This window comes from Dicentrarchus labrax, unplaced genomic scaffold (genome assembly GCF_905237075.1).
Source record: "Dicentrarchus labrax unplaced genomic scaffold, dlabrax2021, whole genome shotgun sequence".
Lineage (NCBI taxonomy): Eukaryota > Metazoa > Chordata > Actinopteri > Moronidae > Dicentrarchus > Dicentrarchus labrax.
In genome coordinates this window covers 9,784,606-9,812,560 of record NW_026136701.1, presented here as the reverse complement: position 1 = coordinate 9,812,560, position 27,955 = coordinate 9,784,606, and the positions used below count along the sequence as shown (strand labels likewise).

At 40.9% G+C, this 27,955-nt stretch overlaps 1 protein-coding gene across 1 annotated transcript; it reads right to left on the bottom strand.

Moving 5' to 3' along the window:
* Positions 1 to 415: 415 nt before the first annotated feature.
* gng12a (guanine nucleotide binding protein (G protein), gamma 12a) lies at positions 416 to 27,152 on the bottom strand. Its single transcript, XM_051397239.1, has 3 exons — positions 26,764 to 27,152; positions 3,557 to 3,665; positions 416 to 2,664 (listed from the first exon to the last, which is right to left on the bottom strand). Exons 2-3 carry the CDS (start codon positions 3,647 to 3,649, stop codon positions 2,539 to 2,541), a joined length of 219 nt encoding a protein of 72 aa, XP_051253199.1. The 5' UTR covers positions 3,650 to 3,665; positions 26,764 to 27,152; the 3' UTR covers positions 416 to 2,538.
* Between the last annotated feature and the right edge of the window lie 803 nt (positions 27,153 to 27,955).

The window sequence follows — 27,955 nt, the reverse complement described above, 5'->3', positions numbered from 1 at the left end:
AGGTGACGATGAGTATTATTCCTGTCTGATCTTCCTATTGTGTGTGTGAGAAAATTAAACAAGCTGTTTATCCACCAGCTGGCCAGAATCAAGGTCAGACAGACCCGAGCGGCCACCAACGGAGAGTGAAAAAAATAAAACAGACTCTCACAGACAAGCAGACATTTACCCAAAATAGTTACTCCACTCTCCAAGAGCGGAAATCAGGGTTTGTACTTTCTATATTTAGCCCTCTTGTGTTCTCTGGTTTCTGACAGCCATGGTGAGAGGCCCGAGGTCTCTCCTATCCCCAAAGAGATATAAATAAACGACTAATGACAGGAAATGGCTCCAGATACACTGTGGGCAGATCCATCTGAACAATAAATGAGCAGCATCAGGTTTCTATATTAAAGACTGTGGATCTGATCACAAGTTGCAATCTTCCGACTGTGCAGCACAACACATCTTTATTGAGATATTAGTACAGTATTGTACTGTAGGAATGCTTCACTTTATTAATCTTTGTTAAGTCTTCATACAAAGGTTGGTATATTAATAAAGACATTTATCAAAAATGCAGATTCTGACAGTTAAATTAATCTATCAATGGTACAATAAGGCCGTTACAGAGTTGCTGAATGGACAGAAATTATGACATGGCAGTGGTAATCTGACCTTTTCCTTAAGAGGCATATTGGAATGATTTATTTCAAGTAAGAAGAACTGATGGCTAGAGACAATCATAAAAAATACAACTGGATAATAACACCAGATCTCGCTGATTTGAAGACCTGAACGTACCCTTTGGAGAAGGCAACAATACCAAAAACTGCTGAAAAGTGGAGCACCAGGTAAGTGAAACACGGTTTAACATTTTCTGCATGTGGACAAAAACAGATGGCACAATATTGTTACAAATCACTTTCATCCCACAAATAAAAACATTCGACAGAATCTTCTTTTTTCTTAAAGAAAGCACTCCCATTCAGAGTTGTCTTCATGATACAAGGCAAACATAAGTAAGGCTTTAGAGTGAAAGAAGTGTTTTATTTATCTATTCTGTTTTTGAAAATCACAACATGAAGGACATGTTAGACTGAAGATTGAAGACCCGCACCGACACCAACGTTATAGTGAAAATTGAAAAACGTGAAAAAATTTGAGAGCAGTCTTGGGAGACTGGTTTTTATCATCAATGCACACTACCATTCACACCTGTACCTACAACACTTGTGCCAAAAACACTTTAAGACAACGAACCATGTGCACATTCGCTCAACTAAGACACTTGTGATGAGCAAGTAGGCGTGGCTCACAGAGTTGCGTAACACTCGTGGCGCACATTGTGCCGTCAGTTTCCTAAAAATAGCGTACCACAGAAAGTTTTCAGTAGGAATGGCTAAAAATAGTCTTATTCAAAAGCATATTTAGATGTTTTGCAATGTAGTCCATTGGTTTAGCTTGGTCCCAGGGTCTTCATTACACAGTGTTGCCCAACACACAATGGCAGCTGACGCTTTAAGTAAAAAAAAAAAAAAAAAAAAAAACATAATTCTGCACTGCATTCATGTGATAAAGCATTTTCATTTTCGCTTCATTATCTGTATTTTACATGTACAGCTGACAGATTTCCAAAAGCATCACAGCACTGGGGTCATATTGTCCCAATGGCTTGAATCTGAGCAAAGATCTTGGATTTAAGATGCTTATAAGGAACCCTTCTCAACATGATGGTTCATTAAATAAGCTAAAGACAACACTGTATTATGGTAATCATACTGCAAATACCAGACAGGAATACAATGAGTTAAATGGCATGTGGATTGTCATGGACCAGTGGGTTGCACAATACTTTGAGTATCTGAATTCTAACACCAGATAAGGCGACATTACCGCCCCAATCAAAGATACATTGTGGTAACATTTGAGTAGAAGCTCAACGTAAACCCAGACCCCTGAATCCAGTGATCTAAACTGCACAATATCTGGAAAATACCGGTGGAAATTAAGTCTGAAGCCACATGATAAGAGCCATTATTATCCATCTTAAAACTTATATGCTTTTAAAGGACTGAGGGGTAACTTTGGCTGCATGAATCCACTTAAGGCAAACCAGCGAGACAGTAACAGTCACAGCCCAATGGAGACTGTTTACATAGGAAGGACCAAATCATTGACGAGTGCCAGTGCTGTTACAACATATAAACAATAACATCTGCTCATTATTATTTCAGGAACATCATGTACTTGATGCCATCACTACTCATGCAGCCAAAGTCTTGTTAGTGGTCGGAGCTCAAACTGAACAGTGGCACTGCCAGGGGAAATATCAGAGAATAGTACAGGTTGTAGGTTTTTTTTTTTTTTTTACTCATTACAAATTGCTGTTTTTAAAGAAAATGGTGGTTGGATTGCTGAATTGTTAACAGAACAGGTGAACACATGGTAATAATACGATCACAGTCCACCCCTTACTCCTCCCAACAAAAAGAATACAGCAACATTAATAAGCAAAAAAAAAAAAAAAAAAAACACATAAAGGCTAAGTGGCGTCCACTACAATATAGTGCAGGGTTTTTTGTCCTTGAAGGGATTGTCTGAAGTGGGGATGCCCATAAGGAGAGGGTCGTTTCTGGCGTGTGCACTGCAGTAGTTCATAAGGTCCGCAGAGGCCTTGGATACCTACAGAAACAATGGAAGACAATGACACGGGGGGGGTTTATCCAGTCCAATTTTGTACAGGGCCTGTGTTTATCAGACGTCTAAGAATTAGGTTCACACTGCACAAAGGGGCCCAAATCAAAATTTTTTGCTCATATGTCAGTGTGAACAGCATAAAACACATAATTCTGATCAAATCATTCGGATTTAAGCCTCTTTTTATATGCAGTCCAAATCAGATACCGGTCTGAATTTTTGCAGTGCGACCTCAGTATGAACAGTCACATAATAATTCATGTGAATATTAATGTCATTATAGATCTAAGTTCATCATGAGGGTCTCTTTAGGACCATGACCTGTTCACACTGGAATCTGAAATGGGCCACATTTAACAAATGCTGTGAACAGTCAAACACACAAAATAAATCAGATCTGAGTAATAAATCAGAATTGAGCGATAAGGCTTGCAGTGTAAACGTACATAAAGTCACGTGTATGCTCAGAGCAGGGGCAGCCAGTCACATGCCACAATTTCAACATCTGTCACATGGTTTTAAAGAAATCCTTGTATTTTCTCAGCGATATGTTATTCTGCAAAAGCAGAAATGTACTTATTAAACAAATGAATTTTATATTTTAATATAAAATAATATTTAATAATTTAGTATCTCCAGTACCATTTAACACATAACATTTACAACACTGTAATTTTTATATCTATTATATATTAGTGGGAAATAATAGGATTTTGACTGAAATGGAAAACAAAAAACCTGGAGCAGGGATGAAATTCTGCTGCTGGTAGATAAGGTGTATCACACAAAACAGATTATTTAGTATCACGATGACAAGTGCAGACAATTGAGATTGATGGGAAGTAGATGCACTGCCTGGTTTCTTGTTGCACTGTACCTTTATCCTCTCAAGGCTCGCCTCTATTCTCAGCTGCTGCACCGTCCGCCGGGCATGGGCGATGTTATTGGAACTGTGAGCTTTCGAAGACATCCTGGGCAATACAACACTGTAATGAAGAACAACAAAAAGAAGCTTAATACTACTGAAGATCATTATTTTTCTTAAGAACAGATAAAACATGGACGTAAGCCTCCTAAGATCAATCTTTGTTTTCAGCCCCTTTCAGGTCAAACTGGAGACAGGCAATAATGCCCACACTTGATTCAGATTACAGTTTAAGAACTTGGCTGTGATGATGACAGCTGCTTGGCAGATCACAGAGCAGCTATGTGCAAAAACCACCTTGTGTATCAGATAAAGGGGACAGAATGAATAAGCAGACAATATAGGAGCCTGTGTCACGCTGTGCAGGGAAGAGTGTCATATTAACATTCATATAACTACAGTTCCTGCAGGTAATAAAACTGCTGGTTTAATAAGGACCAACGACTCCTCTTCCAAACTTCCTCTTCCTCTGCAGGGTTGTTCCCAAAAGTGACATCACCAGCTAGGCCTTTTATCAACAAGTAAACATAAAGCTGAGGTACATCCATGCAAATTTTTCTTTTGCCTTTGTGCAAACATGTAGCGAAACACTCGAGTGGATTTAGATTTTTCATTTTTCTTTGGTCCATTTGCACGCTTTTAGGCAGTGCGGTATCCCTGCTGCCAGACATGGCCCAATAATGCCACATTGTGTCAGTGTGTACACTATGAGCTCAGCTGATAGGTGCTTAACTACAACAATGACTGAAAATCTGACACTGCAAGATATCTATATTTGAACAAAAAGTTAAAACAATATAACGATTTCAGTGTTGAAAAGTGTGTGTGAATGAGGGGCTGCTGTGTAGGAGTGAAGTGTCTGGGGGCTGCAGTGGGTCGGAGTTGTGATTCCACTTCCTGCTAATCATTGACAGACTGGATGGGAACAAGCCTAGACACATCCTACAGTCCATGTGGGAGCTCTGGCTCCAGTGTCTCTCCCCTGCACTCTTAGTTCCTTTTTAATGCCATTTGTCTGTTTTTCTCATACAAACACACACACGCATTTCCCTTTGCAACACACACATGCCATCTTGTGACACACCTCGCTTTTGCCAAAACTTTTCTCAGTAGGGAACAGGAAGCTTCAAGTACAGTTTCTCAGAAGTTTATTGTGAAATTGACAAGAAAAGCTCAAAGTTTATTTCTTTTAAACAATAAAAATGAGGAAACGCTGAATTTGTCTGTTACATGCCTTAGCAATTAAATACCCATTTTGTTTAATCAGCATATTGTCATAATAATGATTAACTTCAATATGGTGCATAAATGCTTCTAATACTTTAGTGTACAGTACAAGTGTGCAGTGTTGTGTAATCAGGCCTCAGTAACCGTAAAGAAAAGGATAATACGGGAAGGTGCAACAGTTATTAGCCAACAACTTTATGCTTTCTTTGTTCAACCCTATCTGCACCCCGCTCACCCTGCAGGATGTAGCCCCCCCCAGACGGCCTCTGATCCTGGATCGCACTGCTCTTCATTCGCTTCAGGGACAAAGAGGGAGGAATAAAGACAAATAAACGGAACTGGGAAGGGAAGGAAAATCTCAATTTTCTGACTTTTTGTAGGGAGCGCCTGATTAGAGAGTTTTTCCCCCGAACTAATCACTCCAGGAAACACGGCCAGAGATGACTCAAAGAGCTAAAATGTTATTGATAACATGAAAGTGAGACATGAAAGGGCCATGCATTACAGTAGAAAGCAAACAATCTTACTAAGGAAACATTCTCAACTTAGTCATAAAGGCGAGGCACCACAGGTGAAGAGGGCAAAAAGATTCTTTTATCCATACATGATGAGTGAGGGCATTTATTTCTATAGTCTGGAGGAGGTCTTTAGATGGAACTAATGCGTGTTTATGTTGCGTTTGCTCCCACGACAAACATCAGTTAAGCTTTAAATGACGTGGCGCAGTGCTTGAAAATGACTACATTTTCATTACAGTGCAAGAGGGGTTTATCACCTCTGGTAAGTAAAAATAGTGTCTTTTGAAAGAGATGTGAATTCAAGCAGATCACATAAACTTTTTACAGCCACCTGTCAAAGTCTACAGGAGTTGGGTTTCAGACTAAAAAGATAGATTTCTGATGGTATCACCTTAAATAATCATGTCAGTGACAAGGTCAGTCATTTGTAACCATAATGAACTCTGCTGCTTTCTTGGCTGACTAGCAATCAGTATAATAAATCTTATTTGTGGCAATCCCTCAACTGGAGCACAGAGTTAGTCACCAAGTTAGTCTTTGTGCTCTGCTTCAAATGCTTCTCCAAGCAGATCATTTACTGCTGCCAGGTAAAAACTTGGACCTCCTGGCGCTACAGAGAGTACCAGATTGCGTAGTTTATAAATTGTGCAATATGCAAACACAGTACAGAAGCTGCTGATCAAGTACAACAATGAATAATGAGATAACATGAGAAATGCAAACAGCCTTCACACGGCAGGGCTGCGGTAACAATTCACTTAGAGAACTCCCTCTTCTTGAAATCCATCCATTGAGCTAATAATCCAGGACTTGAATTTAACACTGCAATCTTAGCTGACTTAAACATTCTGCAAATAAAAACAGAACAGAGTAATTACACCTTTATCAACTGAGAATAACTATGAGCATATAATGTATATAATGTTTTTTTGTTTTTTTGTTGTTGATTACATTCAAATCAAATGTATAAAGGTGCTGCTTTCTTATTCTACTAATTGCCTTTTTACAGTACAGACTGACAAGCTAGCAAGGCTGAAAAGCAGCCTCCTGATACCTGTCCATCCGTCACGCGATAAAGCGAGACATGCTGAGACACCCACAGTTAAGATAAAGTAAGGACAGAACTAATAGCCTACTACTCTCAGGTGCTGAAATATCAGTTCAACCAGCATGTGGAGTAGAAGAAATAGGTAGGAAGAGGCACTTAAACCCCACTGGCATTCAGAAGTGATTTTTCCCGACCTCACCTCAGTCAAACTGCAGCCCCTGTGATGTGATGCCAGCTACTACCAGCAGCACCGGTCTGACTGAAACTCTATGGGAGGGCACTGATGTGTGGCATTAAGCACCGCCATGTACGCATAGGAGCCTTGGAAAAAAAGTTACCTCCAAGGATCAGAAAAAGACCACCCCCTTCACAGCCCACCCTATCACACCACACACACAGACACAGACACAGACACACACAGACACACACACACACACACAGCAGCCAGGACCACCTACTGCACAGAGCAGCCCCCAGGCTCTACTCTACCTTATACACACAAATACACCCGCACACATGCAGTTCATTAAGACGGTGTTCAAAGTGCCAAAAACAGGGAACCATTATGACTCAGTGCCATTAACACCAACACTCAGAGATGAAAAACTGTGTGTGTGTCTTACACTGCTACTATACTGCAGCTCAGACCCAAAGAAAACTCTTAAATTTGCAGCTGACGAATAAAAACGACATCCATTAAAGGCTGAAAGAAGAGTCAGTCCTGTCAACTGTACAGTATGTGTGGTCCCTTCAGGGGGTATCTGAGGCTTTTCACACTCAAGTAGCTTTCAGGGCTTAAGTATTGCCGGCTGCACTGAAGATTTGACACAAGGTGATGAGAGGTAGGCCAAGGTTATGCTTTTTCCACATCCAAAGCCTTCTATTTAGTTCACCCCTAAATGACAAGTCAGTCATTCTTCACCCTCTCTTTTGTGGTTTGTAGGACTATAAAAACACAGTAAGTTAGCACCTACAGTTCACTATCTGAGAAAAAAAAAAAAAGATTTTATAATAGACATTGTAGAGGATTTCGCTGCAGATGTTAACAGCTGGCTTTATTAACTTCAATAACTTGGAGAGGTCTTGGGTAGAATTTATGTAGACTAATGCTGAAATTATGTATCTGCAGGCCTACTTAGAGGGCATTATGGGTAACTGTAGGTTGAAGGGGAGCTGATACACACACCTCCAAAATCTCAAAAACATTTGTCAAGCAAGCTGACTGGTTGATTCACCTTGGGGACACAAATTTGAAACAACAATACAAATAAACAAGTAAACGTCATACTCGAAATGTGTACAGGTACAAAACAAACAAAAGCAAATGTCTGAAAACACTCATTCGTTCACTTACACACAGCCCAGAGAAGAAGCCTTAACTCAACATGTAAGTGGTGCTCTCACAAACCTGCACTGAAGTTTATCACACAGCAGTGAGAGGATGTGAGAGATTATTCATTTTGCTGTGAACACCTTTAATGTGATGATGGGTGGATGAAAAAGTCTTCACAAGATACAATGTTCCTCATACGGTTGTAGTAGTCCACTTTGGTTCAACTGAAATATCTCAACAACTGCTGGATGGATTGGTGTTGACTTTGATGCAAACATTCATAGTACCCATAGTACCCCACTAGTAAAAACGTTGGATATCTCCTGACTTTTCATTAATACCAAATAACTACAAAACCTATGGCATTATCATCAGCCTGAGTTGCCCTTTGTGTTTACACACTAAACATTATCCCTGCTTAACATCAGCATGTTTTGTCATGTTTGGCATGCTCGTTGTCATTGTGACCATGCTGATGTTAGCTCAAATCACCACTGCTGTTTCTAAGTACAGCCTCACAGAGCTGCTACCATTGCGGCAGACTCATACGTTTTCCTACTGAAACAATGGTCTTCGTGCACATTTGCAGATGTATGCAAACTTTACTTTCTTATCGGCCAAATTAAAGTTGACATTTTATTGCCAGTTACACTTCTGGTGATCATGTTAAAAACTCCCTGACATGTCTACTGCCTGGCGTCTGTCTGATTTTATATTACCAGCTGAGAAGTGAAGAACAGTGAATTGTGGAAAGGCGATATTTGGAGTCTAGACAGATGTCTGCTGCTTTGAACAAAAGAGAGTTCAAAGACTTGGGCCCCAGCCACAAGCGAGTATATTGGTTGTTATCCCTTGTGTACTTGCACACATACACACACACACAACTCTGTCATTTGTCTCATGTACCCCCCTCCCCCTCGCACTCTCTCTCTGCAAGCAGGAGTTTCCCAGTCTGCAGGCGAAGCTAAAAGTAGCCTTCTCATACTCTACTGCCACTCAGCACTTTTCCAGCTGAATGAAAAACCGTCTCTTGCAACACCTAAAACATGACCCCGCACTAGAGTTTGGTGCTGATCTCAGATCTGATCAGTGCCACTTTGCAGCCCCCTCCTGCTTTACTATAAACACTGGCCTGTTCTCACTCGGTTACTGTGCTTATCAAACTCAGTAATACTCAAGTCATCAGTCCTGCTGCTGAGTAAAGTGGGATTGTGTTTATGAGCCAGAGGCTGGCTGAGTGTGGTCTGTGAAAGAGAAAGGGTGAGGCAGGGAGGAGATGGTGAGGGCTCCCACTTGTTCATTCTGTGAGAACCATCAGAGTGACATCACCACTTTCCCACCAGAAAAAGAGAAAGAAGCTAAAAGGCCCGGCTTTCTTTGGCAGTCACTGTCATGCAGTTGACACTGAAAATATCACGATGATTTTGTTTACCAGGATAAACAGAAACCATAGAGACACGAGGACCCTGAAGACATGACAAGTCATCTGCACCACAAACTCTATGGAATTAGCCCTAATTCCTAATTCTTAAAGGCCCAGTGTGTAAGATTTAGAAGCATCTATTGGCAGAAATGGAATATAACATTCACAGGTGTGTTTTCATCAGTGTATAATCACCTGAAAATACGAATCATTGTGTTCTTATTACCTTTGGATGAGCAGTTTTTATCTACAGAGGGAGCAGGCCCTTTTCTACAAGATCTGTCATTTCTACAGTAGCCCAGAACGGACAAACCAAACACTCCTCCACGCTCGAAAGATGTTTTCAAGTTGGTTGCAGTCTGCAACTTCATGGCTAGATTCTCATAATCCTACACACTGGACCCCCCCCCACACACACACACCACCTTTTTAATATAAGAGCATTTATGGGCCATGTTGTAACAGGCCAAGAACCATTGCAACTCCACTTTATTCTCCAACACATTGATAATCTCTCCAATTTAGTTTGCCTGAAAAAGTGAAAGTGGAGCTGTAACAATGAATGGTTTCAATTTAATCAATTGTTCAATCAACAGAAACAACAATTAACAATGGCAACTATTGATTAATCATTTCAGACTTTTCATCACTGTCAGCTTTGGGTTATGAACTGGTGAACACACACCACGAAAAACATAGAGTTAAAAAAAAAATCAGAAATCTACAGTGTGTGCTTTAAGAGGAACTATGACGAGACACAGAGCTGCAACACCACCCCAGAGCTGCAGGTATGGCCACTGAGATAAGGGAAGCTGACAGGACCCCGCCCAGGCCACTGGCTGCACACTCAGTACAAATACTGGGAAATTCAGGCCCCTCTACGCTGGTCTGCAAGACTGCTTGCCTGTGATTGGCTGAAGGGTATCCATTATTCCTGTGTAAGCAGAAATTTCCAGGAAAAAAGCTGTGCAAAGGTTAATGGAAAGTTGTCTAGATTAAACATGCGGTGCTACAAATAACACAACTGTTTTGTCTGTTTCCCCACATTTCAGTTAAACTCCCAAACAGTAGCTTCTCAGAAACTGCACAATCCTATAAATTCTGTGGCTTGACAGGATACAAAAAAAAAACAATCCAGTATACTGTAACACAGTCCCACAGTGTCTAGACAGAAGACTAGACTGGACTCATTTCTGCAGCATTTCTAAATCCTAAATTCATGCGCAATTACTCAGGGCTCATTCCTGTCCAAATAAACTATGAATGATTCCTTGTTTCAAGCACAGGCTAGATGGCTGACAAGTTATGCTTTTACAAGTCAGCCCAGTTTATTATGAGCTCAATCCAAAAACACTTTGCCACAAAACAAAAAGCTGTGCATGTCAAATTAGATAAGGTGAGCACATCCATGTGATAGATAGCTAATCATCAGTGTTCTTAAACATGATGATATTTAGAACAGGATTGTGTGAACATGCCTGACTGCACATACAGTGTCTGTTACTGAAGAGGAGCAGCATGTGTGTCTCAGGGACTTAATGACAGATAACAGTGATAACAGTGGAGACAAGGCACTCTATGTAAGAATTAAGCTGGGGCGAGAATTCACACGGCGGAATAAGACGATCCCTAGCCAGGCAACCTCTAATTAGGCTCTACTTCACACAGGGCACAATTCACACACTCATCTAATGTTGCCCAATTTAGACTTGCAGAGTAATGGTGCAGCAGATTCACTGCGTCATAAAAAACTTGATGGTTGTCCTTTTATCCTTTTTTTTCGGAGCTAAAAATGTGTTTAATTTATGGATGAATACACACGGATGGTCACTTGCTTTTGCAGAGGGTCGCATTTTCACAGCATTAAAAACTACAGTCAAAAGTCTGTCCTTGACTTATTTCACCTCCCTCTCCTCACCAGAGGGACAGCTGGTGAAATATGTCTCCTGAACTGCTGAGTAGGACATTTTAAGCAAGCGGGGTCAGCCATCCTGTTAGCCTATTGTTGAGATTGCAAATGATTGGTTGTGTAATCCTAAATGTGGGTGCAGAGTGGTTTAAATGTTATGGGGAATGTAGTGTAAGTGTAGTGTAGGCAAGCGAATGTCTAATGGATACCTGCAGCAGGTGTGGGGGGGGGTTGTTTGGGAACCAGAACACTGAACAACGTGAGTTTTTTTTAAATATAAGCATGGCGCCCATTTAATATTAAAAGCAACATTAACCTATCTCCCGTTCTTCCAAAAGCATTGTTAGATAGTCAGTGTAGGGATTCATGAAGGTTTAGGAGCACAATGCATTACATTTGGGGCATTGTGTTGGTCTATTGGTTTAAGGGCCATGTAAGGTCTCCTGTCCAGCAGAGGATCTTGTGTATGAAATTTTCATCTCTATCTCTCTCTCCTCATTTCCTGTATGTCTCCGTCATTAACAACTAGTGTCTAATGTAATGCATTGTTTGTTATGCCTTATTAGAGGGCAGTCTTGGGTTTGGGATGTCAGCAAGTTTCGTATCAACAGTCCAATTAACATCATACACAAAATGACATAGACAAAATGATTAAGAGGAATCCGGCTAACACAAAGAGACATGCGTTATGAGAAACTGCAAGTGAACAAAGAGTGACAACAATGGCTGAAATATTTCTCCTTTCCATTGATGTAACTGTCAACTGAGCTCCTTGCATTCTTTCCACGGGAAGGTCGGGACGTAATGAGCCAAGTATGTAAAAGGGTTTGTTGATGCTCAGCAAGTATTCTGACACAACTCCATGCTTTACACACAGGATGCAAAACGTCTGAGACAGACACAAAAACAGACACAGAGGTCAGCCAGCGTCTCAGTGATATCATTAGCTGCTAGAGTATGCACTAAAAATAGCCAACAGGTCTGTGTTGTTGCTGGCTGCAGTTGAGCTGGTTTCAACTAAAAACTACTTCAACTGTAGCTAGAGTTACCAAGCTGAACGGCAGCTGGGTTTCAACCAGATAAGCAAGGTTTCTGCAGTTTCCACTGAGGTGCCTATGAGCCTCTGGTTCCCTAGTAATGGGCCATTATCAGGGCCAGAGCAGCCCAAAACAAACAGAGGCCTATGGCAGATAGTGCCCTTCAGACGTCACTGCAGACGCACAGAGGGTGACATGCAGGAGACACGGGCGACCTAGGCAGAGAGGCTGCCAGGCAGCGTCTCTCTGCTCTGCCCCTCGGAAAACAAACAGCATTGTTGTCAAAACCTGCACAAAAGAAAGCTTAGTGCAAGCCGAGTCGAGTTTGCTGGAAATGGATGCAGAGAAGGAACGAATGAATGGTGGGGCAGAGGGCTGTTAGAAAAAGACGTGTGGTTGTGGCTGAGACCGAGGCAGAGATAAGAGTTTGTGTGTGTGTGAGGGAGAGAGTTCAGCTGGGGAAGGCAAGCTGTGCAGCTGTGTGTATGTTGCATTTGGTCGCATGCCAAAAATCTGCTGCCGGCGACAGGAACGCCATAAAACTTAAAGCTATTGTGAGTTTTTTGCCTTTCGTCTCAGTCCCTCTTGCCTCTGAAAGCTACTATTCATGACGAAGGCAGGGACATACTACACAATGGATTCTCCATCTCTCACCCAACACTGCCCTGCCTATATGGAACAATAAACAAAGGTATTCAGTCTTTCCAGCCTCCACCCCTGAGCTGACTCGACCACATGTACGTTAGTGCTGCAGGGAAGGTGGAAAAGAGAAAGCCAAAGGTCTACAGTGTCGCTAGTTGGCCATCATACAGCCCCGCCTAAAGTGGGAGGGGTTATATAACAGCATGCATGGATGGAAGCATTGATAACAGCTTGGACGTCACACAAACAACGTAAAGGTCGTAAAGGAGAGTTTGTTTTTCATGTAAAGAGGAAATAGGATTAGTCAGAAGGTGACATAAATGGGGGTGGAGTGTGTGTGTGTGACAAAGATCGTCTAATTGTGTGTGTGTGTGTGTGTGTGTGTGTGTGTGTGTGTGTGTGTCAGAATGTGCAAAGTCCATTTTATGAGTGGATATTTGCAAGTGCCTTTTATGATATTTAGGGATACACATATTAGTATTTCATGATGAAAGGTTCACAATCTTTGTCTATTAAATCCTGTTTAAATGCATGCTTAAGTGAGGGGAAAAAAATATTAAGAAAAATACAGTCAGCTCTGAAATCAATAGCACCTACCAACCCAGTTAAACAGGACAAAGGGATTAGTGGTGGAAAAATGCAGGCTGCATGATTTCCTCTGTCAGGAGAGAGAGAGAGAGAGAGAGAGAGAGAGAGAGAGAGAGAGAGAGAGAGAGAGCAAACCGAGCTTTCTATAGCACCAGAAAAGAAAATTCCCTTTTCATTTCATATAGTGGTGAAACTGAACACTGAATTCACTAAAATTCCTGTTTGAGACGTCTGCAGGAATGTCCCAAACAGAGCATGTAGAGCTGAATTCGGAGGAATCCCTGTTCTGCTGCCAAGAGCAAAGAGACACAACGCTGTTTGACACATTGTGAGACTATCATAAAGCATTTCTATCACAACAGCAGAATATTAACAACAAGCAACCTTAGGAAAACAGAATGTCTTTAACATGGATTTATAGTTCTATGTGACAGCATTGCATAGATTAGAGCCTACGTGGAGCCACTGTAGCTGACGTGTGCCTCTTCACAAATCCAAATACATGTCAGGCTCACAGCGGCACCAGAGACACCGTGTGGAAACCCCAAGAACTGATTCATCAGCTTGACCTGATTGTGATTTCTCTGGCAAGTTTCGGATGCCAGTGGAGACTCTTGAGAGGGAACGCAGCATTAAGCGCAGTGAAGAAAGGCTCAGGAATTTACTTCTTCTCAGCAACACAAGTCTGGAAAAACCAGAACGTAAACGCAGCGACTACTCTTTCATCTAGTGATGAGAGAAAGAAAAGCTTCCCTTTGTCTCTGTATCAGTGATTTGGTGCCATCAAAGGGGGGAAACCAGTCATGTATAAAACTGGCTTTCAACTTTTGCACACATGATAAGTTGATTAGTCAACCAACAAAAAATGAATCAGAAACTATTTTTAATATCTTTTGACTTTTTAAATCATGTTTTAAGCAAAAATCGTCTGAAATATGGATATTTGCTGCTTTTCACTGTCACATATTGTAGGATGGTAATATAAATATCTTTGGCTTTCAACTGTTGATTGGACAAAACAATCAATTTGAAGATGTCACTTTGGCCTGTGGGAACTTATGATGGGCCATATGTTCTGATATTTCATTTGAAATGATGATGACATTAATGGATAGTAATCGACTACGTGCTCACCTGCCATCAGTTCAGGTAGAACACAGCTCTAATAAAATAAGCTATAAGTGGAATAAGCTCAATGTGACTAAATGTCATGATGCATGAGTGTGTATGAGCAGGTTTGTGAGTTCATATATGTTGTCTATAACGATGTTATTATTACAGTTTGTCAGATATTTGGTATTGCAACAACAGTGACCACTGATAAATGCAAATCAAGAATAACTGCAACTGCATCCACATTTCAGAGCACTCCTATTTCCTGTTGCACGAGACATCAGTCAATGTTTTGGCACCGCGTCGTTAAATCAGTGGATATTTGAGAAGCTATGCTTACTCTAGCGTGTCGCTCTCAGGGTGAAATTTACTTTCCTACAAACTGCTGACCTTTGTCCACACAGGTCAGGGTTCAGCAGGCTGGCTGGGACAGTGTAGGTATCGTTTTCTTTCCAGAGTCTGAGCAGTTTCACTTACTTGTGTGTCATCTCTGTACTAAACTTAGATAAGATGCTAGGGTTGCAGCACAGAGGATATAAGAGAGGTAAAACCTGAAACACCTTAAAAAAAAAGGAGGGCCACTCCAAACACAACTGTAGCGGGTTAGTACTATTGTACAGCCTCTCAAATGTGAGAATTTGTTACTTTTTATTATCATAAACAAGCAGCACAATGCTGAAAAGGAGCAACTCTAAAACACCCAAGCCTTCCTTCAGCCTACAGGAAAGCATGTGATAACTGTATGAGGAATGAACGGTGAGTCACATGATCTCATAGGGTCTTTATCTATAGATTGCTTATAGTTCAGAACCAAATGATCTACATTATCAACCAGAAAGGAGGGACATTTCTGAACAAACAAGAACAGGAATGACAGGCATGAGATTAGTGCACGTGACCACGCAAGACAAGTTGCATGGCGAGTAACCCACACACACACATACACACACACACACACACACACACACACACACACACACACACACACACACACACACACACACACACACACACACACACACACACACACTCAAAAAACAGGAACAAGTTGGAGGAAATTGTCTATAAAAGAAAGGGAAAAGTGCTGATGCTTAAATCCCCGAGTTGCAGTTAGAAAAATTCCACAGTCATTATGATAAATGGAAAATACCCAACATTAATAGGGTCTGGAGACAGGTGAAAGCATTATTATTAGAGTTAATATCTACTGATGAATTGCCAAACTGATTATCAGGTCATGGCTAAAACCCTGCAAGCATTGACTGTGCTACAGTTTCCAAGGCCAGGTGATGGGTTTTATGAACGCTTTATGACAGAGCTTTATCAGTTGAAGGCCTTGGGTTAGTGCTGAGCGGGAAGAGGGACAGGGTGGGGACAAAAGAACAGAAAGAATGAGACTCAAAAAGGGAGTAAAAGGACAGTTAAATTGACTTTCCTGTTATTGTTAAATCTTTCAAGCATTCATTGTATTGTCCTGTATGGAAAACCCCACCTGTGTGACAACTGTGTAGATTGGGAAGAGAATGGATCTGCTGGAACATTAGTTATTTGTTGAGTCATTTATATTTATACTAATTCTGGAGTACACCAGTGATTTAGTGTTAGACTTCCATATAGTCAGCAGACTCAAAAATACATTATTAAAAAACTAAAAAGACTTTTAGTGTCAAGCTGAGAAAATGACTCTTCCTTTGCTATAATGCAACTGGGTGGAGTTTCATTCAGACCTTCAGATGTGAAAGAAGCAGGGAATTTAGACAGCAGCCATGCTAGCTGCTCTGTGAGGCTGTACTTACAGCTAAATGCTAATGTCAGCATGCTAACATGCTCACAATAACAAAGTTAACATACTGATGCTTATATCACGTTTACCATGTCAACCATCTTAGCTTAGTATGTGTGCATGCTAACCTTTGCTAATTAGCATGAAATACTAAGTACAGTACAGTGTTTGGAAGGTCAGTAGTTTTGCAGGTAATAGTCAGTCCTTCCAGGAAGTTGCAATCGCGACAATTAACGCCAATTCAACCAATCCCTCTGAATTCTGTGTGACCTTGCAATTTTGTCCAATCATCGCAACTTCAATGCAAATTTGACCATTTGTAGTTTTCTGCACAAAACGTTGATACTTCACTCACTTCCTTGTTTCTAGGAGTGAAGATGCAGAACATGCAGTCTCACATTTACCCTCCAAACAGTGCGCTTTTATTCTCACCGGAACCAACTGCCTTTTTTTATTTACAATATGTATCACATTTTCTAAAAGGCTGCAAAAATCGCAGAAAATTCTGCAAAACCCTGGATGGATGGATGGATGGATGAATGTGTGTCAAAGAATGTCATCATTGCATAAAATCCCTATAAAATCCCCCAGAAGAAAAGAAACAACCCCAATGTGACTCTCACTCAAGTTGTTGCATGATTGGAAATTCAATGTGACAACACAGCAGAATTACCAGTCATGCTGATTAAGGTCAAAAGTACTTTTGGTTTTGTTTCACCAGCAGATTTACAGAGAAGGATACAGAGAGGGAAAGTGGAGATGAACAGAAATGTCCATAGCTGCTCTCGCTTCACGTCTGCTGGTGTATTCCTAAGAGAGCGCAAATCAAAAGTAATCAAATTAAAGCAACTCAGATAGATTAAGAGTATTCAGCATTGCTCCGAGACATTTAAGACAGCAAGGCATGGAACTCGAAATTATTAGTTAAAACACATCAAGAATAGAAACAGACAGCCTCTCAGACAGACGCATTGACTTACACACCGCCAGATTGACTTACAAACCCCCACCCCTACACACACACACACACACACACACACACACACACACACACACACACACACACACACAAAGGGGTCTGAGTTACTATTAATCAGACACCACATGAATGGCGGCTCCTCCCTCTAACCACTGTGACTCCGTTCATCTACCAGTTTCAAAGACATGTCGGGTGGAGGAAGAGGCTCACACTGTGGGTCACACTGAGGCCACTTCCTCTGCAGCCCACCTCAAATCCCTTCAAACATGGTGTTTGCCTCCTCCTCATCCTCCCTTCATCTCCCTTTACTTCCTTTCTCTTCATGCTCTATTCATCAACCTCTAAGGTCACTAGGTCCACCTGTCTCATTCATACAAGCAGTTTTGTTTATTTCAAAAGGGACTTTGGACACTTTGGAGTTAAAATCCAGTTAATGTCCATAGTCTGTGCAGAAGAAGGAACAAAAACAAATAGTCAACACAGAATAATACACAGAAAGTTCAAGCATAAGGTCACAGAGGGAAGGTAGAAAGTAGAAAATCTCAAACAAAACTGTACTGTGGTTGAAGTCCTCCACATATAGGCATGTGTGTACACAGAGATGTAATCATTTTTTCCAAATGGCGTCAGTATGAAATGTCTGAATTGCAGATTCTGAGGCTGATTGCTCTTGGTGAGGAAAAAAAAATGTTCCACACAATCAGATAACTGTCTAGTTTTTTCTGTGGCCCTTTGCTGCATGATATCCCCTCTCTCTCTACCCCCTCTCCCGTCTATCTTCAGCTGTCCTATCTAATGAAAGGGGGAAAAAGCCCCCCAAAAATATTTTAAAAGTCTGTGAAGGTTAACATTGCCTACTTGTTACAGTTCAGAGAGGTAACTGCCCCACAACCATTCCTGGCCTTGTTCCACCGTGCACATGAACAGGGAAAATGACTATAAATCAAGGTCTAACAAAGCCTTGCAGCCCTTTAAACTTGACAGAGTGTGAATGAGGCACCTGATTTCTGCAACTGAGGAGGCACTGAGACTGTGGAGAGGGAGACAGGCAGTGATTGTGCATCTCTCAGACACCTGTTTCTGCGGGTTTTAAACAGACAAACTTAGTGTGGAGTCGGACAAAAAACTTTGGGGCCCCGGGGGGCCTTTAAGGCAACAAAAAGGGGTGCGGTTTCTCCTCTCAAGCACAAACAAGCGCAAGCACAGACACTTGTGGATGCGAACCCCTATGCCACAGGTGTCAAGCTCCTTTCCAGAGTCCCGACTAAGCGAGGAAGCACACACACTGGCCTTTGTTCAGGATGCCAGCAAACTTCCCCACGGACTCATAAAGGGTGCTAAAGAAATTAAAGAATCCATCAAAGTGACACTGTTTCTCCAGCCCGCTCTCTCTCTCTCTCTCTCTCACACACACACACACACACACACACACACACACACACACACACTCTGATTCCACTACACGCATTATGAATGATTAATGTATGCTGCAGCCTTTAAGATGAGATGCATGCTTCTGCTGCATCTAAAACTTTCCAGTTAGTTTAAAGTACATGCTGAAAAAACACTGCATACTGTCAACATGTACATATTCGGGATTTGTTAACAACACATTACGCTTCAGAGGAAGTCATATTATGCTTCCTTACCTGTCTGACATGAAGCGTGTTTATGCCGATTGGACTCTCTCCCGCACAGGATGTGCCCATATTTGGGCTATGGTCTTATGAAATGTCTGTGGAAATAACTTAAGTGTTTGAGTTTTGAGCGTGTATCCTTACAAAAAGGTGTGTCTTCCTGTGAGTGGGAGTACTTCAAAGCACTTTGCCCATTCCAAACAGACATTAACATACACACAACATACCATTCAACTAAACAGGAAAACGTGATCAAATGTGCAACATCCAGTATTTGTTGAATAGAGCAAAGCCTTTTAAAGAAATTATCCATTATTATTGGTATCGGGTGCAAATACTGGATATAAGACTGATGTCACCAATCCACATACCGATCCAGATTCCATAGCCTGATGTTTTTATGAGAGCGATCTGAGGCTTTTCTGGAGTCAGGATGCCTTATATCACATCCAAGAAAGGCAAAAAGCCCCAAAAATAATATTTAAAAGTCTGTTTTTTAAGTGTGTAATTGTTTTAATATTGCGTCAACCAAGACATCATCTATTATCTTTATAATAATATTTAATTTGTCAAACATATTTATTTAGAAACATATTACAGATGTGTTTTTATCTGTTTTAATTAGCTTTATTTGCTTTATCCGGCTTCATTTCTGTACTGGGGTAGTGTTTGATTGTATCTTAATTCCTTAACTCTAAAAAGCACTGGTCTGGAATATTCAAAAGGCATATTATTATTAATATTACTGTTACAGTACTGTAACAGTGAGTCTGCTAATAATAATAAAGTATTATTACAGTACTGTAAAGTACTGTAACTACAGGTGAACCTTGACCTGCGGGCCCGGTGTGTTAATGACACTCTGCTTGTGTTGGTTACTATAGAGTCCTTCCAGTAAATAATACAGTCAGTAACATAATCTACATAGGGTGCACACACACACACACACACACACACACACACACACACACACACACACACACACACACACACACACACACTAACTGAGCTGTCAGACAAGACAAATAACTGAAAACTGACTCACGTCACAGGTGCAACACACACACAACATGCAGGAAAAGGCCTCTTTAACACACACTCACACATTTTATAGCTCTCTCATGGGAATAAACAGAAATGACTACGTGCAAGGCATCGTTTAATAAAGGCTTACAATACGTTTGAACACCACCTGGCAGTGCCAAGGTGACAGATGGTGTGTGTGTGTGTGTGTGTGTGTGTGTGTGTGTGTGTGTGTGTGTTAACAAGAGAGAAACAGATAAAAGTTAATTGTCATTAGGGGGAGAATGGGTGACACAGGAACGTTGGCTTTCAGCTCAGCATCATGTGGGCTTCTGGGACTAGTGTAAACACTTTTACATAGATTTACACTCTTAGCTGAAAGCACACTGAAGCACCTTTTTGTAGTTGTCTAAGTGTGGGACCACTGAACCTTTTTTAAACAGGCAGCAGCCGAAAGGAGGTAATATGCAGTCAGAGTGCACCACCATGTGGCAGAAAGGAGGTACTGTACATTTGTGGATTATAACTCCCATGTTATTTAACTTTAGATCCAAATCTGAACCTGTGGTGCTTTGTTTCTATGACTGCTTCAAATATTACAACGCTATAACCTTGTTTAGCTTTTGTCTACATAAACCTGCCTATTATTCATACAGTTCGTAAGCACCAAAGAACAAGTTTCATGCTGAATATATTGAAAACTTATAACAGAGAGCACCAGTGTTTCCTCACCATTACTTGAGGGTCTGACTTCAAATTATGTAAGGCATTTAAAAAACGCACACGCACGCACATGCACACACGCACACACAGCTCTCAAAGCAGAACCCACAAAATGTGCTTTAAGGTCTGATGTTCAGTGAGAGAGACACTATTCATTTGTTCCTACTGATAGCTGTTGGGTGTTAAGACATCATTCCAAACATCATCCCCTCCTGACATTACCACTTGGGAGGAGGCAGAGCATCAGACCACAGAGCCAGAGACGTGTTATCCTGCTGATCACTCTTAGGACACTCAAAAGGTTTTTCATACTGGTGTTTTTGTTCTTGAGGAGCAATAATCCCCAGTTATGATTTGGTTGCAATGCAAGGCAAGAGGGAGAGAAACTTGTCTTTCTTTAAAATCTTAACCTGTTAGCTTGCAGCCCCCCTCCCCAAAGTAAAGCTGGACAGCAGGTGGATGACAGAGAGATCTCCCTGCATGTGGCAGTTTGAAGATGACAATGGGCCTAAAAATAGACTTTCTGTTGTCTTCACTGATCTTTAAATATCATCCTTCTCACTCATATACACATTATTCTCCTGTCTGTCCACAGCCCTTATTAACACACCCACACACCCACACCCACACACACACACCTTTTATTATAAATGAGATGCTTATATGGTTGTAATCCTCTAATCTTTATTTCATATTTCTATCATAAACATTTTCTAAGTTAAGCAAAAATTGAATGCTACGATATGCTTGTTACCCAATTATTCATTAATATTTCATAAATACATTTTTACTTTCTTTTCTGTTTAGTTTCAATCTTTTATTTAGCATGTTTCCAGACCACGTTCAGCGATTCATATAGTGATTCATATAGTACCAACACATCTCCTGCAAACACTCCCTGCTCCCGTCTGTAAACGTTGACTGTGAAGTCCTTCATGAAAGCTGACAAGCTGTGAGCTTCTCGGCTCATTTACTAACCTTGACAGTTTGGGGGACAGTTGCAAATCTAACCTCAGATCAGTGTCTGCAAGGAACTTCAACCTTGGACACAGTTTACACTCTAAACACCTATCTTATCTGCTTCCTTCTCTCTGTCCAATCAGAGTTGAGGATGAACAGCCGTGCACAGCACTGGCAGCAAACTGAGGCCTCATGAACAAAAAAAAGTCTTGAAATGTAAATATGTAGGTGTGTAATTATGGAGGAGATTTTAAGGTATTATTCTGTGATGCAAGGGGTTCGTTTTTTTCTTACTGCTCCACTCATTTAAGTGTTGAATCTAGTAGTTTTATGCAGTATTACAAAACTCAAATCATGCAATGTGATGATGATAATGCACAACAGCTAAGATGTATAATAAATAAAGTATAATGCTTGTGCACAATTCAGTATCGCTCTGCTCTGTAGCCAAGAAAAAAAACTCTAAAACAAAGAGCTGCTCACCTGCTAAAACTACACCAAAAAGACAGACTGAAGATGGCGGTGTTGAGTCGACTTGTTAACTCATTCTCACCATAATCTGTTGTGTTGCACCTTTAGAGAGGCATTTTGGACTTCTGTGTTAGCTCCTTCTAACATGCTATCACAGGCCTCAGCACTGGGTAGGCGACGGCAAGTCACAACATACCATAGGCTGTCATGAGTTATAGCTTCAATGTCCCTTTTTTCCCAAAAGCCAGTAAACATAACACAACTGAAACTAGTCTTCATTGTTTTACCTCATTTAAAATAAAAGAATTTGAACAGGAAGGTTGATTAAGTCATTGAGCATTTAAATCACTGATCTAACAAAAATGCCATGCATTGATTGGTTCCAACTTCTCAAACATGAGGATTTTCTCTTTCATATTATTGTTCATAGAACATTTTGGGGCTTTGGGCTGCTGGTTTAGACAAACAAAGCTATTTCAATCATTTGGCTCATAAAAAAATAGTGGTTAGTTGAAAAGTAGCTGTTGCAGCAGCACTAGCTGTTTCCTTGTTAGGATTGAGCTTCAAATCATCCGACATACACCTTTAACCAAACCACATTTATTTGCAAAACATAAAGAAGTGTGTTTCTATCCTGAGCCACAGTACATTGATTCTATAATAAAGTTTTAATAGCACAGCAGCTTTAAGACGAGCTCTGCAGCTGTGAGCAGGAAGCTGTGGTAATAAAGCATTCCATGGTTTCTCCTCCAATGTGGTTTTTAGGTGCTTCTTGTTTGGTTGGGGAGGGCAGTTTCTACTATAAATGGTCTGTTACACTACCTTTCTTACCTATCTGAGATGGTTGCTATGACAACACTTCCTGCTTGACGAACATGTATGTGAGTTTGATGTCAACCTGATTAGTACATGAGCACTAACAGCGGCTTACTTCCTGAAGCCAGCAGTGAAGAATCTACTATCTATCACCTCTGTGCTGTAACATTTCACTCCCTGGAGGCTGTAACCGAAAAAATGAAAAACAATATCTTGGAATTTTTTTTTGGGGGGGGGGGCTTTAAAGTAGATTTCTTGCTGAGTTGGTCTTTTTTGAGCCAATAAAATAAGGATCCAGTAACGCTTGGTTGTTCATGAAAGCAAGTAATTCTGCTGCCAAACCAACAGATGGGTGTGACTGTATATGTGCAATGTCACCACCACTCCTCGCAGTACATCTGCTCCTGGGTAGGGTGGAATTCAAGCAAACCACTGTAGGCTAGGCCTTGTGACTTCTAACATGCACAATGCAGCACGCACAGACAACAACAACTCCTACAAGCCTTTAAGGGCTGCAGTACAGCTTTGCACACCTCTGAACTACATAGGTGTGTAGTTCTGTTTATCAGTTACTATAACAGAAATGCCTGTTTTTGGCTGACCCAGCAAAATAAGTCACAGAGCTTAATCATATTGATACAAAAATGACAGAAGAAAAAATCTAACCCTGTCCGGATGCATTCTTGATCACTGACTGCCAGCAATGGACCGATATTAAAGGGACCACCATATTAATACTTATTTGGTATAGTTAGTCATATTGCTAAACCATTACTAATGCAGTTTACTTATTCTTCGATAATAAAGTTACTTATTGAAGTTTTAGAATGTTTTATTTAGGTATTTAAGAAAGCTATTGCACGTCTGCTTGTGTTTAGATAATATTTTACATTTGAGGACTTCTGCTTGGCTTGTGAGATGAACAAAAATCCAGTTTAGAAGCGAACAACAGCAACTGCAACTAATGATTATTTTCTTTATCGTTTTGTCTACAAAATGTCAGAAATAATGAAAACTGTTCATAACAAAGTCAATTCATGAAGTCAAATGTGATGCGAAGATATCCAGGTCGCTAGGATGTCTTTGAGAGAAAAGCAGAAAATATTCATGTTTGAGAAGCTGGAACCAGAGAATATTTGAGATTTATTCAAACAAATAAGAAAGTTAACCAGCTCTAAACATGTTTACATCTCTTAAACCACATGCTCATCAAAACACTGGCATTGAATTCTAACCAAGGGCAAACTTCCAAAAAACCCTAGAGCCAGTGTTGGATTGTCCGTTCTGGGCTACTGTAGAAACATGGTGGTTTGACATGGCAGCCTTCATAAAAGAAAGACCCGCTCCCTCTGGAGATAAAAACGGCTCACTCTAAAGTGACAAAAACACAACGATTCTTATTTTCAGGTGATTATACACTAATGAGAACATACCTATGAACATTATATTCCATTTCTGCCAATAAATCCTCCTAAATGGTACAAACTGGTCCTTGATGATGAATCTGCCAGTTATTTTTCTGACCTATAAAATGCCAGAAAATAAATGAAAAGTGTTTCGAAGAGCATGTAGTTACAATATTAGTACGAGTGTAAAAAACAGAGGAGTGTGAATGTATCCCTTGATGAAGCAGAAACATATACTCTCTTGCTTTGTGTGTGTGTGTGTGTGTGTGTGTGTGTGTGTGTGTGTGTGTGTGTGTTCACATGTTGAGAAAATATGTGAATAACAGTAAGGAAGTAGTAAGAACACTCAACGCAACACACACACTGATGCAAGCACACACAGGCACGTACTTTAAAAACCAATGAAAGACATGCGGGGAATCCACAGACATGACAATGAGGAAACAGATCCTGGCTGATGGGAGGCTCAGACGGCAGCCACAGCTACGTCTTCCTCCTGTGCCAAACTGGCTGTTTGTCAAAAAGTCGCCAACAGAGCTGCCGATCAAGTCGGGCAGCATTCTGTGTCAGAAGAGATGCACGGCGCTTCCAGAGCAGCCTGTTAGGCGATGGGGTATTACAGCATTGGTTACAGCTGTGTGTGCCACTTCCCTCATGATCCCAACAGTTCATCCATTGTTCCAAAAGTTAAACTCATATGGAGACAGAGGAAGGAGAATAAAATCTCCTCAATCTCAAGATGCAAGGGGAGTCCCTTAACCCGGACCTTCTTTTTTTTTTTTTTAAATCTAATCCTTGCATTGGGCAAGACACTGTTCCCCTCCCGACCACCGAGCCCCCTCCTCCTGTTACTAATCAATTTACATGCATCACGCGTCACGTTAAATCCTGCCAGCAGCAATCCGGGCTAACCTACTCACACTCAACTCCAAATGGAGCCCATGCCACCAAAGCTGGTAGAGCGAGAGAGTTTAAAAACTGCAGTCCTTCATGTCAAAGGTCACTTTTCTTTTTTTACTTCTACATTAAACACAATTCTCAATAAGCTATGGCTGCAACCTACAATTATTTTCATTATTTAAATGGGAGAAAATTGATGATCACTGTTTCCCAAAGCCCAATCTGACGCCCCCAAATGTCTTGTTATATCCACAACCTGAAGATATTCAGTTTACTGTGAGAGAGGACGTAAGACACCAGAAATATTCATATTTGAGAAGCTTAAATCAGAGAATTTGGAATTTTTTTCTTAAAAAATGACTAAAATCAAATAATCGATTATCAAAATAGTTGGCGATTGATTTAATAGTCGACAACTAATTCAATTAATGAAACTGACAATGAAAGGTTCTTGTGAATGTACAGATTTTTGTCAATACAGGGGGTTAGTGTTTGTTCCAAGGAATCGCAGCAGACAGCCTTATGACCACATCTGACAGCATTAGACAAGGCAGCTGTTCATGGACGTCACCATCTTCATTTCTAATAAACCCATACAGTGAGGCTGCATATTCCTGCTATTACCAGTGACACCAGTGTACGCAGGTCATGAGCACGCAAACCGCAGTGAGTACCAGGAGGTCCTCTCATGAGAAAGACACTGACACAGATGTTGATGTGTGTGTTCATATCTGAACATTTGTCATTTCCTAAATCTGAATTCTGACTCTCTTGGCTAGTGTCAGTCATAAAGCTGTTCCTCCATAATGAAACTTAATGCACGTTACACCAAACCAAACCCCTATCATGGCGTGAAGGCAGGAAGTGTGTGATCCTCAGCTTCCAGTGTGTGGTGCGGACCCACTCATGTTGATGGGCGTTGAGAGGAGGCTTTGATGGCGGTGAATGGGGTACTAATGAGTTGGCCTTATCAATGGCCGGTCTGTATTCTGTCCTCCTAATGGCCAGGGGACATCAACAGAGCTGTTGATGCTCCATGTAAACATCTCAGCCACTTCCCCGTGTGGGGGCCTCCACTTCAACCATCTCACCGGGTTCATAATCTAATTGGTTCATGTTGGACTGCACTTGCAATGTTGCAAGCGATTACCTATTGCATAATCGACTAATGTGAAGGAAGTGGTTGGTTTATATATCTATAAAAAGTGCTATTCTGTTCTGGAAGGAAAAAAAACTATTTGCTTTCCAAAATAAGTCATTATGTGGCCAACACAGTAGGTGGGGCCTGTGGGGAATAATCAGGGCAGGAGGCCCAGACAGCACTGTGCTGAGTAAACCTTGAGCTGAAGCTATATCACCTGTTGAGTACTGTATTCATGAGGCGGTATGATACTATATGTGTGGTCACTGGACTCACAGATAACAAGAAACATTGTTAGGGATAAACTGTCTGTGCTGCCAGCTAACTAAGTGTTGCACAAACGGATGAAGACTGTGAAAACTGGCAGCAGTCAAAGTCAATATGTCTGGTAGTAGATCAGACTGAGAGCAACTGTTGCTCAGGTAAAAGCGCGGTTATGTCCGCTGTTAATGTGACAGTTTATCGACACATGGCAGTCTTACCTGGCCGGGGTAATGTACAGTCAGGTCTAGCCGTGTCTCCTTTCACTGAAGCCAAACTGTATCCGTCAACAGACTGGGAGGAGACCTTTCCCTCTGCTCTGTCGCTCACGGCGCAATGTCACAACTACACTAATGTGTTTACACCATAGACTGTGGGAAACCAGCTACCTCACTGGACACTTCAAAGCTGCCGATCCGTACCGCTTCCACTTTCCGCTGACGGTTGCTTGTTAATATTCAATTGTCGTTTACTTTTTTTTTTTTCTCTTTCCCAGTACGGCCAGTCTCCCCCTCTCTCCTTTCCTTTTCCTCCGCCACTTGGACGCTTCTCGTCGAGAACAGCCGAGTTTAGTCGGGAGGAGAGAGGCGGACCAACCGACACAGTGGCGGATGTTCACCAGCGGAAAGCTAGCTGCTGTTAACAGGCTACTTCCGGACGAGATTTTCAAAATAACACCGCCGTTGAGGTTTATAAAAATAAGCCGAGGATCCACCACGAAGAATATAAACAAATTTTAAGTTATTGAAAGTCAGTAAAATATGTGAAGAATTAACCCTGATAGTTCTTAAAGAAAGTTTTACATGTTAATTAATTAAAGATTAATTAAAGGGTTGTTTGCTCTACAAGTTGAGAAAGGTTAAGTTAAGGTCTTATTTAACTTGTTATATTATATATATATTATAATCATGGAAGTACACCGGCCTCATTAAATATGCTGAACTGCCTCTAGTGCAACAATCATCTACAATGAAGCACAATTCAGTGTGTAATTATATATGGATTTTATTGTCAAACTGAAACAAGGCTGAAAACAAAGTTGAAACAAGCCTGAGATTTAGATTAGATTTGATTAACCTCAGAGCAACATTTAACCTAACACTCAATGAGCTGATTTTGTATTAATGTAAAGGATTAAATGGTAACTACAGTGTCAGTTATATGCATTTACAAATGCAAGATATGGATTTTTTTCAGCCAATACAATAACCGATAATTACCTGCTTGTAATGGCCGATACCAAAAACATAACCGATAATTTTCATTTTTGTATTTTAAAAAGAAGTTTATAACCTGTAGTTTATGCACACACAAGGGTAAGAAAGGTTGCAAGAATGGATGATTTAATATTCCACAGCTCTGCTTTAACTAAATCTGACATCACTATAACAAACAACAGTGCTGAGTTTGTTC